The sequence below is a fragment of the Trematomus bernacchii genome, unplaced genomic scaffold, assembly GCF_902827165.1.
Source record: "Trematomus bernacchii unplaced genomic scaffold, fTreBer1.1, whole genome shotgun sequence".
Classification (NCBI taxonomy): domain Eukaryota; kingdom Metazoa; phylum Chordata; class Actinopteri; order Perciformes; family Nototheniidae; genus Trematomus; species Trematomus bernacchii.
Genome location: NW_022988097.1, coordinates 8,300,833 through 8,317,321, shown reverse-complemented (window position 1 = coordinate 8,317,321; position 16,489 = coordinate 8,300,833). Strand labels below are relative to the sequence as shown.

Genomic DNA, 16,489 nt, shown 5'->3' with positions numbered 1-16,489 from the left:
GGACATGGCTATTTTTGCAAAAACCACTGAACAAGTTGTAAGAAAGGTTTTTATCAAATGGTGTGTATGAATGAGATTCTCTTTAAGACTGGCTTTTTAATTTTCTCCTACATCCGTGTTTTACGTTAGTTATACAGCTAATTTTCTGTCTGAATCTGCAAACCTCATGCAGGTCCAAATCTTCCTACCCTGACCAGCACAATAAATTGTTTTTCTGGCAGAGGCCTTTTGTGTCCACACAGATTCCTCCTTTTGCCCGGGGTAGGCGGAAGTCAAGGCGTTTGATCTGAATTCTAAAGAGTCTTGTTGCAGCACAATAAAGGCTGCCATTGTATGTAAATAGTTTATATAAGAGCATATGACTGCTACGGTGCAGGGCACTGGCTAGTGGCGGAGGAATGATTAGCATTTTCCAAACGCAGGGTGTTCTCAACCCAGCCTTTAGGCTTGCTAAAAAACACAGTATTTTAATTCATTTCTTCTTTGTACACATTTTTGTGTACCAACACAACTGAAGGTAAAATGTTGATCATTTGTTTCTATTTTATACTAACATTCAGTGTGCAATGAGGTCTGATTTTATGTGAGTGAGGGCTTACACGCCCCATTGCCTCGACTTGACAAATACTTGCCGTGATTGTTAAAGCATCATTACCATTTGAAGTGATTTTATTTGAATTAATCAGCTTATAATGTTCGCACTAGGTAAATCTGGTATCGTCTGTAGCCTTTGTCACAAACAAAAGAGATCTCTCAGTTGTCTTTTAAAAAAAAAAAAATCTCATGAGTTGGTTGTCTTGCTTGTTCCTTGGAGGAATTTGCTGGCAGGATGTCAGTCTGTCTGCTTCTGGGCTGTGGGTCAGTTTGGGAGTACAGTATTAATACAGCGTGAGCAAATCACGTGGCTCGCCGAATCTTTCGCAATTGGCTTCGCCCTGTTGCGTATGGTGACGGCGCACAGCAGCAGGCCATCACCCCTGCTTTTATACGGCCAACTTGCTACTTGGCAATTATTTTCTGTTGTTCCTCACTCTGCCAGCTTGATGCTCAGGCCAAACCTCAAGATGGTCATCTTTGGACCCGGCGCTGCTTACGCTGCTTGCACCGCTGGCTGAGCCTGGTAAACCTCTAAAACTACTGTAACATCAGTTAGACTTTTACTAAATTACTAAGGTGTGGCAGACAATAACTAAGTCGTCTAAAGTGATAAACCAATGTCTATGTAAGTCCCTTTTGTTCAATTTCAAGGACTAATTCCTGCATGTTTCTTTAAACATTAATATGGTTATAAGATTTAACTTTAAGCCAGAGATGTGACTTGGCTTACATTCATATAACCTTTCTTTTTCCGCAGACCTGGAGTCGAAAATGAACTGGGGAGCCTTTTATGCCGTGATCAGCGGCGTAAACAGGCACTCTACCGGGATCGGACGCGTTTGGCTCTCCGTCATCTTCATCTTCCGTATCCTGGTACTGGTGGTGGCTGCGGAGAGCGTTTGGGGGGATGAGAAGTCCGGCTTTACATGCAACACCCAGCAGCCCGGCTGCAACAGCGTCTGCTACGACCAGTTCTTCCCCATCTCGCACATCCGCCTGTGGGCCCTCCAGCTCATCCTGGTCTCCACCCCCGCCCTGCTGGTGGCCATGCATGTGGCCCACCGACGCCACATCGAGAAGAAGATCCTGAGGAAGTCGGGCCGCAGCAGCCCCAAGGAGCTGGAACGTATCAAGACCCAGAAGTTTCAGATCAGTGGAGCTCTGTGGTGGACATACATGCTCAGCATCATCTTCAGAATCCTGTTCGAGCTGGCTTTTCTCTACATTTTCTACTTGATCTATCCTGGCTTTAGGATGGTGCGTTTGGTGAAGTGTGACTCGTACCCATGCCCCAACACGGTGGACTGTTTTGTCTCCAGACCGACAGAAAAGACCATCTTCACTGTGTTCATGCTGGCAGTGTCTGGGCTGTGTGTGCTGCTCAACCTGGCCGAGGTTCTGTACCTCATCGGCAGGGCCTGTCAGCGGTGCATACGAGGCCCCGAGGAGGGGTCAAAAGGAGCTTGGATAAGTCAAAGATTCTCTACTTATAAGCAAAATGAAATCAATCAGCTGATCGCAGACCATTCTCTCAAATCTAAGTTATCTGTGACCAAAAAGAGCCCAATTGAGAAAGATGAGAGGTGTTCTGCTTTCTGAGACTCTGCTGTTTCCCTTTGAACTAATCCACAGTAACCACATTCATGGAGCATGTTGCTCTGCATTACTGGCACAGCATCTGTATATTTTGGTCAGTGTACATACAGTATACATGATTTATTCCAACGTTCATTTATTCATCTGTTTTTTCTTTTTCACTGACAAGTATAGTTGCTGTTGAAACATGTCTAAACTATTTGGAGCCAGTGGTGAAAGTAAAAGAGGTGTGTTTTGTTTCGGGTGTAGTGTATTGTCAACAATTTGCCATAGCTTATTTTGGTGTTTTATGTTGGTACGCAGTATGAGAAGCAACCTGCCAAAGTGCAAAGTATCTTCAGCCAATGAAAAAAAATTCTGAGCATCAAAACGTATTCAGTTTACGACAAAGTTGCTTGGTAATTCTATTTAAAATATGGATTTGTTTGAAAAGCATGCAGGTTTGGTAAGTTGGCAGACTGTTTAAAAACCACCAATTCCTGCCATACAGTTATAGATATATGATGTATTAAAATCATCAAACATTGATTTAGAAATATATTACAGGCAAAGTGTCCCTTTGAAAGGTTTCTGTTGGGAAAAGAGCTACAGTAGAGTAATGGATCTCAGTTTCTCACCGGCACCTGAACCCAAAAACATTAAAACACAATTTGGATTAATCCTAGTATTAAAACTAAAGAAATCCATAATTTTAGATAACCGGCCATACTGTGCAAAAACAACGCTGGGGTCCGTACTCCATAGGTGCAAAGATTACAGTAAACATTAATATGCTGGATAAAAACAAATGTTTTATTTATATCAAACATGTTAATATGTACCATATTCAATTGTAGCCTGAATAAAAGCTGATAGAGTAAATTCCATTAAAGGTCTGTAGTAGCCCTTATAACAGTTGGTTTAAAATAATGTCTATAATTGAACAACTTTTATTAGATATTTTAGTTCAACAAGTGCATACAAAATAATAAAATAAACATTTGGAATTACATTTCCACAAACATCTCTACTACTGACCCAATATTAATGTATGTATATTGACAAGAGTAGTCAGAATGGTGCACAGAGCAAAATAGTATTTCAATAAACCTTGAAGAATCCTAGTACTGTAAATATGTTTTTGTGCATGTATTTAATTGTAAATACTGCTGCATACTTACCTTGTAGCTTCTGAGTTGTTTTTGTTTGAGGTTTGCCTACTAACAGACAGTTGCACTTGTTTTCCCTAATATCCCTCTTATTATATTATAAATACACACTGGTATCTGTACATACAACTGTTTTATTGTTATACACATTGTATCGCATACAAAAATTCAGATTCAACAGTTATGCTTAAATGTAAATATGAATTTACTCCCAGTTATGCAATCCGGTTAATATATTATGTGGGTTGAAACTATACTTGTACATTGTGTAATATAATGTAATAAACTGCCTGATAATGTATCATTATTTGAACTTATTTATACAACATTTTAGTTTTTTTCAAAAAGTTGTACCACATTGGTAAAGAGTGACATCTGTCAAAAGAAGAACAGAAGGTTCATTTAGGATTATATGAACTGTGTTTTCCCTTTGTATACTGGGCCAACTCTCAATACTGAAATGTAGAAACAGAACTTTTCCCTCTCTGTCACTGTGATTGTAACTTGAGGATGCAAATGGCTACTCATCTCCAAATCATGCCCCCCATGATAGGAGAGACCCTCGTGCTATATTTAGATCCACTTGTGGCCAGACAGACTTAGCGGACACCTTCATTGGCCAGCTGCCCTGTCACTCACTCTAACAAGCGAGTAGAGGGGCTTTATTAGTTTACATTAGAGAGTGTACCCTGTGCCAAATTTAACCGCGGAGGGGAGGGGTGTTGGAGGCAGGGCAGCCGGACATGGTTGAGAGAGGGTCCAGCAGGTTACGTGTGTGTTGTGGTCAGTGGAAGACCCCGAGGCCTGGGTCCTGATTCTTGCCTTAGTTGTATTTGAGGCGAGAAGACTGAGTCGGTGGGTTTGTCGGCGTGGAACGGAGCTTGTGTCCAGCAGAAGTCCACTTTTCCGGTCCATTCAAGGGCATTGCTGGGGGCCCGAAGATCAGCTCTGCACTGAGGCCTGTCAGCGAAGCAGGCGGCCTCATGGACCCTCGAAGACGTGTAGGGCTTCACCGCAGGGGATGCATAAGCTGACAAGGTGGGTTTATCCAGTAAATCTGAATTCTCTGTGATTAGGTTTGGTACATTAAGGTACTGTTAGTGGTTCAAGTTTAGTATAAGGGTATACAGGCTGTCATCAGGCTGTGTTGTGTAGGAACAATGCTCTGTTTTCTATTCATGTTCATGATATTTTCTTTTTATGGGGGATTACATAGTCTTAAAGTCTAATATAGAAAGCAAATGTTGGTTTAAAATTACAACCCAGTCTACAGGTGCTGTAACAGTAGCTAGATGTATTAGTGGTGGCTCCGTAAATATCGTTTCACCTGCCACAGTTTTAGCAGTTATCAGAATTCATTGTCGCTCACAGTAGCAGACCGTGAATGTACTGTTAATCCACTGCACATGTACATATATCAAATGTAGAATATATTTATAACAATGTGTTACAGGAGTTGACAGGACCGACATTACTCAACTGTTTCTAATTCTCAATCTAACCACATCTGCCCGGTGTTTTATTTCACCTCATATATAACTCATGTAGCTGTGGCTCCAGCCACTGAGGCTGGGAGACTCAGAATCATGACTGGAAGCTGCCTTCCCCCCCCTGTCCACACTTGCCAAATATATACCCTCCTAAAGTAAATATAATCCTGTCTGCGTCCACGTGGAAAATGCCACTACCTGCTCCCCCTGTTGTACACTTGGTTAGCAGCTTTGCTCTCGTCTTAGTAAGACGTTAAAGAGAATATTTAGATATCAGAAACCCTGTAGCCCACTTCAACCATCAGATTAATAATATTAAATAAGTCACAAATGACATTAAAGAATATTTTTTGACTGTTTTCATATCTCCAGTCCCAGATCTGAGATCACACAGCCATGGGGGACTGGAACCTGCTGGGAAAGCTTCTCGAAAAAGCCCAGGAGCATTCCACTGTGGTGGGGAAGGTGTGGCTCACCGTCCTGTTCATCTTCCGCATCCTGATCCTGAGCGCGGCCACAGAGAAGGTGTGGGGCGACGAGCAGTCGGGCTTCATCTGCGACACCAAGCAGCCCGGTTGCGAGAACGTGTGCTATGACATCACTTTCCCAATCTCACACGTCCGCTTTTGGGTGCTGCAGATCATCTTTGTGTCCACGCCTACGTTGATCTACCTGGGGCACATCCTCCACCTGGTGCGGATGGAGGAAAAGCAGGCAGAGAAGGACAGGCAACATGCCCTACATTCAGACAAGCAGGCCCTCATAGTGGAGGGTAAGCCCAAGAAGCCCCTGGTGAGGGACGAGAGGGGCCACGTGCGCCTGCAGGGAGAGCTCCTGAGGACATATGTATTTAATGTGATCTTTAAAACCCTGTTTGAGGTGGGCTTCATTGTGGCTCAATACCTCTTGTACGGCTTTAAGCTGAAGCCCATGTACAAATGTGACAGATCGCCCTGCCCTAATGTGGTAAACTGCTACATATCCCGCCCTACAGAGAAAACCATCTTCATCATCTTCATGCTGGGAGTGGCCAGCGTGTCTCTGCTGCTCAACCTCATAGAGATCTACCACCTGGGCTTCACCAAGTGTCGCCAGGGCGTCGCCTTCAGGAGGCGCTATCAATCCTTTAAGGGTGTCCCCAAGGAGCCCAGCGAGGCGGCGGTGGCATACGCGCCGAGTTACGACGACTACTTTCACCAAGTGCAGCCGCCCTACCCCCCCGTGCCCAGCTACAACCTCTCCCCTTTGTCCGAGGGCACAGACTCGTCCTTACACCCCTACCACAGCAAGGCGGCATACAAACAGAATAAGGACAATTTAGCGGTGGAAAGGAGCAGCAACAACCCAGAGGAATGTGACCTGAAAGCAAAGAAGGGAGCAGGATCGGCCCCCGGGTCACCTACGCAGGCCAGGCCCGGCCGCAGTGCCAAACACAGCAACAACAAGACTAGAATAGACGATCTGCAGATATGAGGAGGTTTATGTTTCTCTGGGGTGTCTTAAGTTGCTGCGAGGGGATCGTATGTTGTTTGAAAGCATTCACACATGCTCAACTGACCCCCTTTTAAGATGGCGGATTGACTCATTCCAACTGAGAAAGGAGTGACACTGTAGGGTGCACCGAGCTGTTCAGTAATGTACAAAGACTGATGCTGGTCACGTTTCTGATGAACTTCTTCTGTTCCACTGAGAAGTGTCCCATAGCTGGCTTTTGTTTTTATCCCTCCACGATTCACTTTTGTCCCTGAGAACCTCAAATCAACAACAAATATAGTCGGCTCAGGTTTTACATGAATGTGAATGAATCCAAAAAACGCACCTGTGTGTACAAAGCTGCCAAAACTTTGGGAACAGAATCCAGGGCAGAGGCTTGTTCATGTCTGGCCTGACCTCATTTGAGGAAATCAGATAGGGTGAATAGTAACATTTAACTTCCTTTAACAGTTTTGAGGTCACCAGTGTAGTTCACTTGCTTAGGCTTGAAATGAAAAGTCGTGCGAACACATTGAACATTGGAAATACTCGAGCCCAATTCCAGGACGCGCCTCAAAAGAAATTGCACTGGTCTCAGGAGTTCCCACATTTGGGCCGCCTCCTTTATTGTGACAGCCAGCAAGTACATAATTACAAGCACATTGTTTTGTTGATCCTTGTTTATATCTCTGTTTGTGCCGTTGGTTTTTCCGTGAGGCACTTGGTGACAACCATATTTGTAAAACTGCTTGAAATAAATCTGTCTTAAATTTGCAAAGTTAGCAGAGGATTTATAATCTCAAGTCTTCCTCAGCAAACAAAGGAGAATCACTTTAGTGGAACACATGTTGCAAGTGTTATTTCATACTCCTGGAAAAAATACAATCAACTCAGGAGTTGAAAGAATAATATTGGTCATATGTATAGTCTCTATGAACGGTAGCTCAGATAACTGTACTGTACATATATTTGAGTCTTTTATTTTTGAATCTCTTAAATAAGCATCTACAGTACCAGGTGTAGTTTGAGTCATCAGTATCCACCCAGAAACATTTGTTGAGCAGGAACAAACATGTCATGAGTAAAGCCTTTGTGGTCTGAATATCCCACACATGCACAACATACACTGGTGTACCGGGAAAGAGGAGCCCCCCCCCCCTATGGAAACCTTCAAATGAATGACATGTCTCATACCTTCGGACTCCATCATTTTCTGTCTATGAGTTATGTGTCAAGGGGAATAACAAATACAAATGTTTCTTTATTTGCATTAAAAACAACTCTTTTAGTTGAAGTTTATGAATGTATTGAGATACGATTGAGTGTAGTCATACTATTCTATACTTTAGGTTGCTGTGGTGCCAGAAACAATGTCTCTTATCTCCCAGACAAAACAGCAGGATTGTTATGTGTAATGTGCTCCATAAATCATAAAGTCATCCAGAAAGTCTCTGATTCTAAAAAACATAATCTTTCACAGATGGAAATAAAACACCAAGATGTTATAAAGTGATCATATCTTAGAAAAAGTGCTATATATGTTAATAAAATGATAAATGAAGATCAATAGATATGAGTTATGAGCGTTGACGGATTTCCAGCACTTTGAAATGAAATCCTTTTAGTGTAAGGCCAACATCTTATATTGCAGTTGCATCAGAGGATTGTAAGTAAAGGTTTTCGGTTTGTATGAATCACGTAATAAAGTCTGTGATTTGTTAACTTTAGATGACATTGAGTAATTATGTATATTTTGTAGCTCTACAAATGAAATGAATAACAGCATCACCATCTCAGACACAATACATTAGTCAAGAATTGTGTTTGTCTGAGGTACAACAATGACACATCATGATTCTTCACTGTCTTTTGTAAAAAGTAAGGCCCTTGTTAGTGGTTTCAGTATGTTCTTAGGATCCTCTACCTGACAGGAAAACTGCAACAATGTCCCTATAATATACAATACAACACTTGACATAATAATGTAGACTAACTCTTTCAAACTGGCAAAATGTATTGTACCATTCATAGACCAAGGTAAAAATGTTTAACCTTGTTTAAATCCAAATATAATAATGAACACATGTGTTCTTTTACAGCGCAACCTAAATGCAAAATAGAAGGAGAATTAGCCATTGCCAAAATTATGGGAGAAATGCTTAATTAATTATTTTAACAGCTTTAAGTAACACATTCTGTAAAGATGGAGAGACACGTGAAGGTGGGGCTGTGTGAGGACATTAAGATTACTCACTACAACAAAACCAACACACTTACACCCTAACCCCCAACTCTGAAACCCCCTAAAAAAAATTGTTCATTCCCTAAAAAGTGAAATTGCCTCAAGGGTCTTAACGTAACTTAGTTATTGAGTAGTAAAAACCATTTAATGGAGATTTGGTTTTATTTCTAGCCTAACTCTGTTAAAAAAAACTAAATGTACAGTACAGAACAAGCCATGCACCTAAACAATCAAAAAACAATGAAATGTAAATGTTAGCAATGTATTTCTAATAAATGGGCTTAACAAGAAATGCTGTAGTATATTGTAAACTAATCTAGAGAGTCAATAGCGATTATACACTTTACATTTATGACTTAATTTACAGTAAAATAATATTGTATAAATAAGAAAAACTGTTGTTTCCTCAGTGCTGTAGCAGTTTAATGGGAAATATAGTAACAGCACAGAAAAGCGCTGCCTTGGTTGTGTGTAATGGTGGATATCATTTGATGAGTAAGTCTATCACTTTATTCTGTTTTGTTGCCTGTGCTTCATAATATTTATCAGAAGCTATAGCACAGTCCTCTACTGCCCTCTCCCTTTGCTTTGACTTTAACACTGACATGCTGCTCCACTGAGGGCACGCCATCTGCTGGGCAAATGAAATCAAGATACAGATGCATACTGATAAATAATTTCAGGATATATTAAATATCTGTTTTTTTAATTAGGACATATGTATAAACAAAGAGTCTGTACTGAATGTGGATTTCATTGTAGGCCACAAAGAACACAGTCATTGTTGTTGTTTACTTAATCCCTGTTTAAAGTAAATGTTCAGCACACTCCGGCCTGTTTCTCATCACACTCAGCGGACCTGCTAATGTGTGATAAATGACAGCGCCAAAAGCAAAGCCTGCCCTTGCACCAGCTTTATGTTGCTGCTTTAGAAATATCAGCCAAAAGGAAAAACGAGGCTTCTGATGTTTGCTGACTGACTCAATCTGATTGCTTGCAGGCATGTCACCTCATCACCAACACCAGCCTTGTTAGAGTCAATGCAGCCCCAGTTTCTGCAGGATAGAGCCACACGAGTGCTGTGGAAGAGAGTCCCACATGGCACAGAGAGGACTGAACAGAAATCAGCTGCTGACACGGTTTCTGAAGCAGAAAATGCCATCATGGCTCAGCGTCTGTCACGTCTTGTCTTGGCCTCTGTGTTGGGTGGTCCATGGGGACGGGCTGGGGGTTTGTTGCTCCATGTGACAGCCGAAGCTCGTCCAGAGTCAATGAATTAGGCATTTTTTATTTAATGTTGTGTGTGTGTGTGTGTGTGTGTGTGTGTGTGTGTGTGTGTGTGTGTGTGTGTGTGTGTGTGTGTGTGTGTGTGTGTGTGTGTGTGTGTGTGTGTGTGTTAAATGTACACATAATACATGATGCAGCTATTCTCACACATGGGCTGTTGGGGAGGGGGGGGGGGCGGTTACTGCCAAATGAATACTTTCCATGCACTTAGTCAGTATGGTGTAAAATGCCTTACTGACATTATATCCATTACTATTAACACCAACCTCAATACCACAACTAATAACACAAATACTACCAGTAATAAAAGTGTAATAGTAATCCTTAGAACAGGTCAGGATGGACCACATTTTTTTCACTTTGTAGTTTTTGATATGAAATTTAAACTTTTTTTTTAAGTAAACTATTTATAACACACACAGGGAAATGGCCTATTGTGGGCTTTTGACCCATAAAAACTGCGACCAGCCCTTAAGAAAGTGATTTAAAAAATGTCACTGTGATTGCTGCTTTGAAAGAGGATGAATTAGGTAATCAATTTCAATATTTGTTGCTGTTATTTTGTTTTTGCATTTTAACTATGTTGCTGTAGTGACAGCTGAATTTGCTTCTGGGATAAACACAATAACAAACCTATTAATCACAAAGAGAACCGCGCAAAGACCATGTGCTTGAATACAAATCATGTTTGTTTTCAATGGAAGCTCTAATTTTGATTACGCATGACATTACAAACACCAATCTCCGTGCTAATAATGTGCACATACATGCATCTCTTTGCACACATTTTACTCTGGCTTGCACGACAAATAGTAGGGTAGTCATGGCTTCTTGCGTGACACAGCTTGTTTACCAGCTCATTGACTCATTCATAAATCATATTCCTCCCAAATTCTATTTTTAAAAATCTGATTTTATTAAGCCACTGCTATATTTCATACACTGCAGGCATTTCTAGTTAAGCACTTAAGTTTTGTGTCAAAAACTAAAAAGAAAATGTAGCAGAAACTTGATGCGACTTGTCACTTAAATACGTGTATATACAGTACAGTATGTATATATATATATATATCTTGTTTTAACAATTACTATATAACTTCCTTTTACATTTTTGTACTTTTTTTACCTTGTGTGAATCTGTACTGTCGTTTTTCATTCTCACTTTGTTACTTTCACTCCTGAATTTCCCAACAGGGATAAATAAAGGTCCACCTTATCTAATACTAGCGAATATCTTTAGTAACAAAAGGATATACGTATTTCATGCACATAGTTTGATACATCCACCAATAAAATAAGGAACTCCTGTCGTAAAAATAGCACACAAAACCTTTTGAAATTATGAGAAACAACTAAAAAGATTGATTTCTGTTTCTAGTTTATTTGAGCCACTCAACATTCTCATCTGCATCACACTTCACAAACACGCCCAAATCACGAAACATCTTCAATACAAAACATTTCTTTAAATATAATCTTGCAACTATTTTTTCTTATTCCAAGTTCCAAAATATCACTGAACTACAAACACACAGAAAGAAACAACACAAACGAGAAACAGATGTGTGATTCATTTAAGGACAAAACGTTATGAACATTTTGAACCAAAATACAGCATGAAAGTTACACACATCATGGGTTTAAATTAAAGTCATTATTCAATGTATGCAGAAGAATGGACATTTGAGGACAGAAGATTATTCAGCAGCGCAAAGAATGGACGTAGAGCATTTTGGAACCAAATTCTTCATACATTCACATTACAAGCACATATAGTGTGTGCGTGTGTGTGACACGCATCAAAACTGAAGATGTTTTTCTACAGGACCATATCTGAACTGTGCATGGACTTGTAGCACTTATCTTTTAACAAAGCCTCTTAAAAAGTGGCCTTCCTCTGTCAACAAAAGTAACATTTCAAGAGAACATGAAGTCAAAAAGCGGACCTGCTGAAGCTGGTAAAAAACACACCCAGCACTCCACTCCCCCCGCCAGGGAATAATATAATGCTTTAACCTTGTGTTAGAGCCTAGGCACGAACCAGATCCCCTAACAGTCTGGTTGGTAGATGGTGCTGTGTTTACTGCTGGAGCCCATGGTGGGGGGGGGGGGGGTACGATCCATGCCACTTCTGTCCGTCTCCTCCGGTCCAACGAGCCGATAAGGACATGCTTTAATCGTGTTTGCCCTTCCCTTTAGGCGTGGTTCCTTCGTTCCAGGCCACATAAACAAACAACGCCAGAACTACATGCACAGCGAGCACTGCAACAATGGCTGCATAGAAGTAGCTGTCAGAGCTGGACATCTTCATGGACCCTGGGAGAGGAAGAGGAGAACAGTTAGCAGTGATGACAAGTAGCTGCCTATAATACGTTTAAAAAAAGACCACCTAAAAAAGAACAAAGCCAATATTAGATGAAAGTTGATAATGCAAGTCTCTCTTTAAAATAATCCTGATTCAGTCTTGCGTATATTACAAAAATATTTTGTATCACCAATGAAAGGTTGTAGAGATACACGTTGGTACCAGCCTATCATCAGTATTGGCATATTGTTAAATGAAATGCATGAATTTGGTTCTCGGTCAACAACCGCCTTTCTGTGGACAAAGTAATTCCATAATATTGACGTTGTTTGTCTTTCTAAAACAAAATCTTTCTTCTGGGTTTTTTCTACTGTTTCACTTATCGTTACTTCATCGACTAGTCAGGCCTGCTTTGGATTTTTTTATAAATTGATCCATAACAACTGTGATAGATCTTACAGTGCAGAGCCTGCATATCAAAACAATTGTTTGAGTCAGGGAAAATGTTTTGCATCAATCAAACAATACATTGTGCAGCAGCCCTGATTAAATTGAATTCCAGCTAGAAAAAAAGAATACTGCAAAACATCTCTTTGCCTTGCACTACCAATGGAGCCTGGCCGGAATTAGCAGGCCTATAGATTTGGTAAATGAAGCAAAAATACACACATATTAATAGGTTGGGTTGCAAAGCTTACCCTCAAAGAGGTACGCCTTGGTTGCAAAGTAGAGTCCAATGGGCAGAGTCACCATCATGATGGTGAAGAACAGCAGCGTCTTCAGGGCTGACACCAGGGAGCTCTCATTCCTGCAGAGGAGGGCAAGTGCATGGGTCAGAAAACACGGCAGCGAAATACTACAGGAGCCACGGGACTGCGACATACTGATGCGGGGATGTCCCATGGCTGTGTTTAATGTTATCTTCCAGGAATGTGCCACATTAAGTTAAAGTCAAGTTTCAAACTTTGACACACGTTCAACACCAAGCAGCTCAAGGGGACGGGCTGTCTTTAGGACAGTCGTCACTGCACGCACAGTAATGCTAACTGTAGGCTAGGAAGCTAGCTAGGCTAATATTAGCTTTTCATTTAAAGCAGCAGCTTGTTTTCTTCTCACCCTCTGTTATAAGACTGCAGCCCGTCGTCTGAAGCTGTTCTGACAGATCCGTCCATTGCTGGGCTGATATGAGGCGAGATAAAGATAAAACAGTAAGGTATTATCGGTTAATATTAGCGATTTCCTTCACGTCTGCGTTTTGTTGTCGGTGATGAAAACTATACTTCCGCATAGGATCACGGGACCGTCACATGACGAGATTTGACGACAGTTAGTCTCGCGTTGCTAGACTTTCTAGAGATTCAAAGCGTGGTGTCCTGCATTTAGCTATTGATGGATTATCATTAATGATACAAACATGTGCAAGATTTTAATATTGCTTGTTACGGTGTGGTGCTGAAATGTTCTATTATACATGAATAGTTTAACGTTTTTAAATGTATAAATAACACTGGATCATTTATTTAAGATAATCTTATGTTTTGTAGCTCATGTAAAATCCTAATATGCAAAGTACCTAGAGTTTGCAGGTAAAGGAAATTAAGTAAAAGTAAAAAAGGTAAAACATTTCTACTTTGGGATAGAAAGTATTATAACATGGAAATACTCGGGTAAAGTGATAGTACCTTTTGTCCCCTCTTAAATATTTTATTTCCGGGGCCCCCACTTTTGTCATACACATTTGAAATAATTTTCATTATGTGACTTTTTTTGTTGTTGCATTTTCTGGTTTTGGATGTTTTTTTTACAGTTTCTTTGCTAGGGTTAGGTTAAAGAAATACCGTTCTTGTCAATTGAAATCAAAATTCTTCTGAGTAATTCTAATGTCACTTTTATCTTAAATACACCCCCACACGATCCTGGAAAGTGATATAATTTGATTGAGGTCATTAAATATAAACCTATCTATCTATTTATTTTTAACTACATAAGGCTTACATTCATTTAGCTGACTCTGTGACCTGCAGCCTTACTGAAGTGAAGCTCATCATAAAGTGTCTTCTTTGGCCTTGAGGATAAGATGAAAACAATGTTAAGTATGTTGTCTAGACTGTTTATTGAGAATATCTATTAAAGTGAGTGTTTGAGGGTAGGGACTTTTTACACCCTTATGGATTGATCATATTTATTTTCTATAATAAACTATTCAAGGGGTAAAAATAAGCCTTCAACAGTTAGGTTTTTTTAATTGCCGATGGCAGATATATAATGCCAACACATTGGTTTCTTTGTTGTTGATTTTTGCATCCGATCAAATACAAATTATTTAATAAAATTACCAGCTTAGACAGAACCTGCTGAACTTTTATCAACATTTAAAATCTGCATGTCTCAGTTTGCTACACTCGGTTTGCATTGCACTTATTTTAAATTCAAAATAACATATTTTCCCTTACATTAATTAAAAATGTTTATTTATTCTGAGAACAAGTGTTCATTCATATCTTGAAATCACTGTTAATGGTTTCCATTCCCAGGCTTTAAAAATAGAAGCAAAGGATGTAACCCTGTAAGTTCATCATTCAAGGGTCATTAATGGGAGTCTGGTGTCATGTCATGTGCTTTAGCACCCTACATTCCTGAATAATGCAACACTGTAGACCATTTCTTGTTTAATTGCGATGTAACAGAGAGCCATTTAGTCAATTTTGTGCCGACTGTACTTTTAGTCCCGTGTGCTGTCTGTACTTCTGGTTGAATTCTTGCTTCCCGAGTGTCGAGGAGTGGCACTTTCTGCTCCAGTTGGCTCTAGTCTCACCGGTCCCATGCTCAGCAGGTTCCACAAAACACATTTCATTTGAAAATACTCAAAAGGGATCCGCCAGAACCACTTAGAACAATCCAGTGATGTGTGTTCAAAATAATCATTACGCTTTCTTTGGCAATTTTACCCTCATATAGTTAACCAACAAAAAGCCCATGATTGCATGTGTCATAGTGCATCATATTATTCTTTATCCTGTTGCAGAATGAACCACAAAGAGCAATTAAAAAAAAAAAAGGTGTAGTGGTATGCCCTTTTTGTCTTGTTAGATGATGCACTTCAGCGACAGGAAGCACTGGAGCTGATGACTTGCAACACTAAAAACCAAATACATGTATTTTTGTTCATCAGCAACATATAAAGACATGATGTGGACAAATGATAATGCCTAAAGCTATCCTAAATTGGTGCCAGCCAGATCAAAATCTTTAGGACACGAGGCAGTGGTTTTCATGTATAAAAGATTGCCGATTTTATCAACTGGGGCATAATCAACACACAATGAACATTCTGGGACGTTGCTTTGACTGTGTTTTAAAATGAGATATTGTTTCATATCAAGCACCTTTTTTTGTGTAAAGGCCAATGCATGTGAAACAGTGTGTTGACTAGTCGTACAGAATATGTTGTGATAAAGGACTTGATGGGATGGGATAAGGAGGATTAAAAAAAACGCATAGAAAATTAAAGCTTAAAAAAGTTGTGTTCCCAATGGAATAATAGCGTTTAGATCTGGTCAAGGGGTCTTCTGTTGCATGTTCAATACTTAAAGGTAGGGTAGGTAAGTTTGAGAAACCGGCTCGAGATCGCTAGAATTTGAAAATACACAACCGGAGAAAATCTGCCACTTCCTTATAGAGCCCCTCCTCCAACACACACGAACGCGCACATGACCAATGAGGGCACGAGATAAGTTTGTGCACAGATGGAAGGCTGACAGGCAGGTAGGCCATCCAGTTATTTTAGCCGGGCCGGCTAAAATGATTGGTCGTGCTTTTTACAGTACTACGGCTTCCACAGATGACATTTTTTTATGGATTTTTTGTCAAAGCACTTAAAGTGGACCTATCATGCTATATTTGAATAATATAGTATAGGACCATACCTATATAAGGCATATTTATACTTTTTTTTTTTCAAAATACCAAACAGATCATGCATTTTAGCCATGCCTCATTTTGCTCAATTTGACATTTTTTAGCTCTGTTTTTGCAAGGGCAGATTCTGTGAGAACAGCACCATCTACAGGCCTGGCATATGTACTACAGCGTCTCCAGCGCTTTCGAACGGCAATGGCCGTGGCTGTCTCCTCCTGATTGGTGGAGTTGGCCCAATAGCCCTAGCGCCACTGTCCTGACGTCAGGACAGTGTTCAAATCTGGATCAGTTTTTATCAGATCCGTTGCAGCCCCTTTTTTTAGAGATTTGGGTATGGAGGAAAATAGAGAGGGTTGTGTTTTCTGACACTTGGTGAGTTCCCTGGAACACCGGGGACACATATTCATGTATAAAAGACGTACAAAAGTGCATT

General features: G+C 40.3%; 3 protein-coding genes across 4 annotated transcripts; 2 read left to right on the top strand and 1 right to left on the bottom strand.

Moving 5' to 3' along the window:
• The first annotated feature begins 405 nt into the window (after nt 1-405).
• Nucleotides 406-3,628, top strand: cx31.7 (connexin 31.7). 2 transcript variants are annotated; one of them, XM_034121087.1, is made up of 3 exons: nt 419-517; nt 1,040-1,120; nt 1,355-3,628. In XM_034121087.1, the coding sequence occupies exon 3, from the start codon at nt 1,369-1,371 to the stop codon at nt 2,194-2,196; it is 828 nt and encodes a 275-aa protein (XP_033976978.1). In that variant the 5' UTR covers nt 419-517; nt 1,040-1,120; nt 1,355-1,368; the 3' UTR covers nt 2,197-3,628. The 2 variants fall into 2 exon arrangements, with proteins under 2 accessions (XP_033976977.1, XP_033976978.1); XM_034121086.1 differs by lacking the exon at nt 1,040-1,120 and having other exon boundaries at nt 406-517.
• A 463-nt stretch (nt 3,629-4,091) lies between these two features.
• LOC117475029 (gap junction alpha-3 protein-like) lies at nt 4,092-7,051 on the top strand. Its single transcript, XM_034121084.1, has 2 exons — nt 4,092-4,379; nt 5,204-7,051. Exon 2 carries the CDS (start codon nt 5,228-5,230, stop codon nt 6,302-6,304), a length of 1,077 nt encoding a protein of 358 aa, XP_033976975.1. The 5' UTR covers nt 4,092-4,379; nt 5,204-5,227; the 3' UTR covers nt 6,305-7,051.
• A 4,143-nt stretch (nt 7,052-11,194) lies between these two features.
• On the bottom strand, nt 11,195-13,456 carry vma21 (vacuolar ATPase assembly factor VMA21). The gene is made up of 3 exons (XM_034121428.1): nt 13,255-13,456; nt 12,837-12,946; nt 11,195-12,149 (listed from the first exon to the last, which is right to left on the bottom strand). The coding sequence occupies exons 1-3, from the start codon at nt 13,308-13,310 to the stop codon at nt 12,007-12,009; spliced, it is 309 nt and encodes a 102-aa protein (XP_033977319.1). The 5' UTR covers nt 13,311-13,456; the 3' UTR covers nt 11,195-12,006.
• Nucleotides 13,457-16,489: the final 3,033 nt, after the last annotated feature.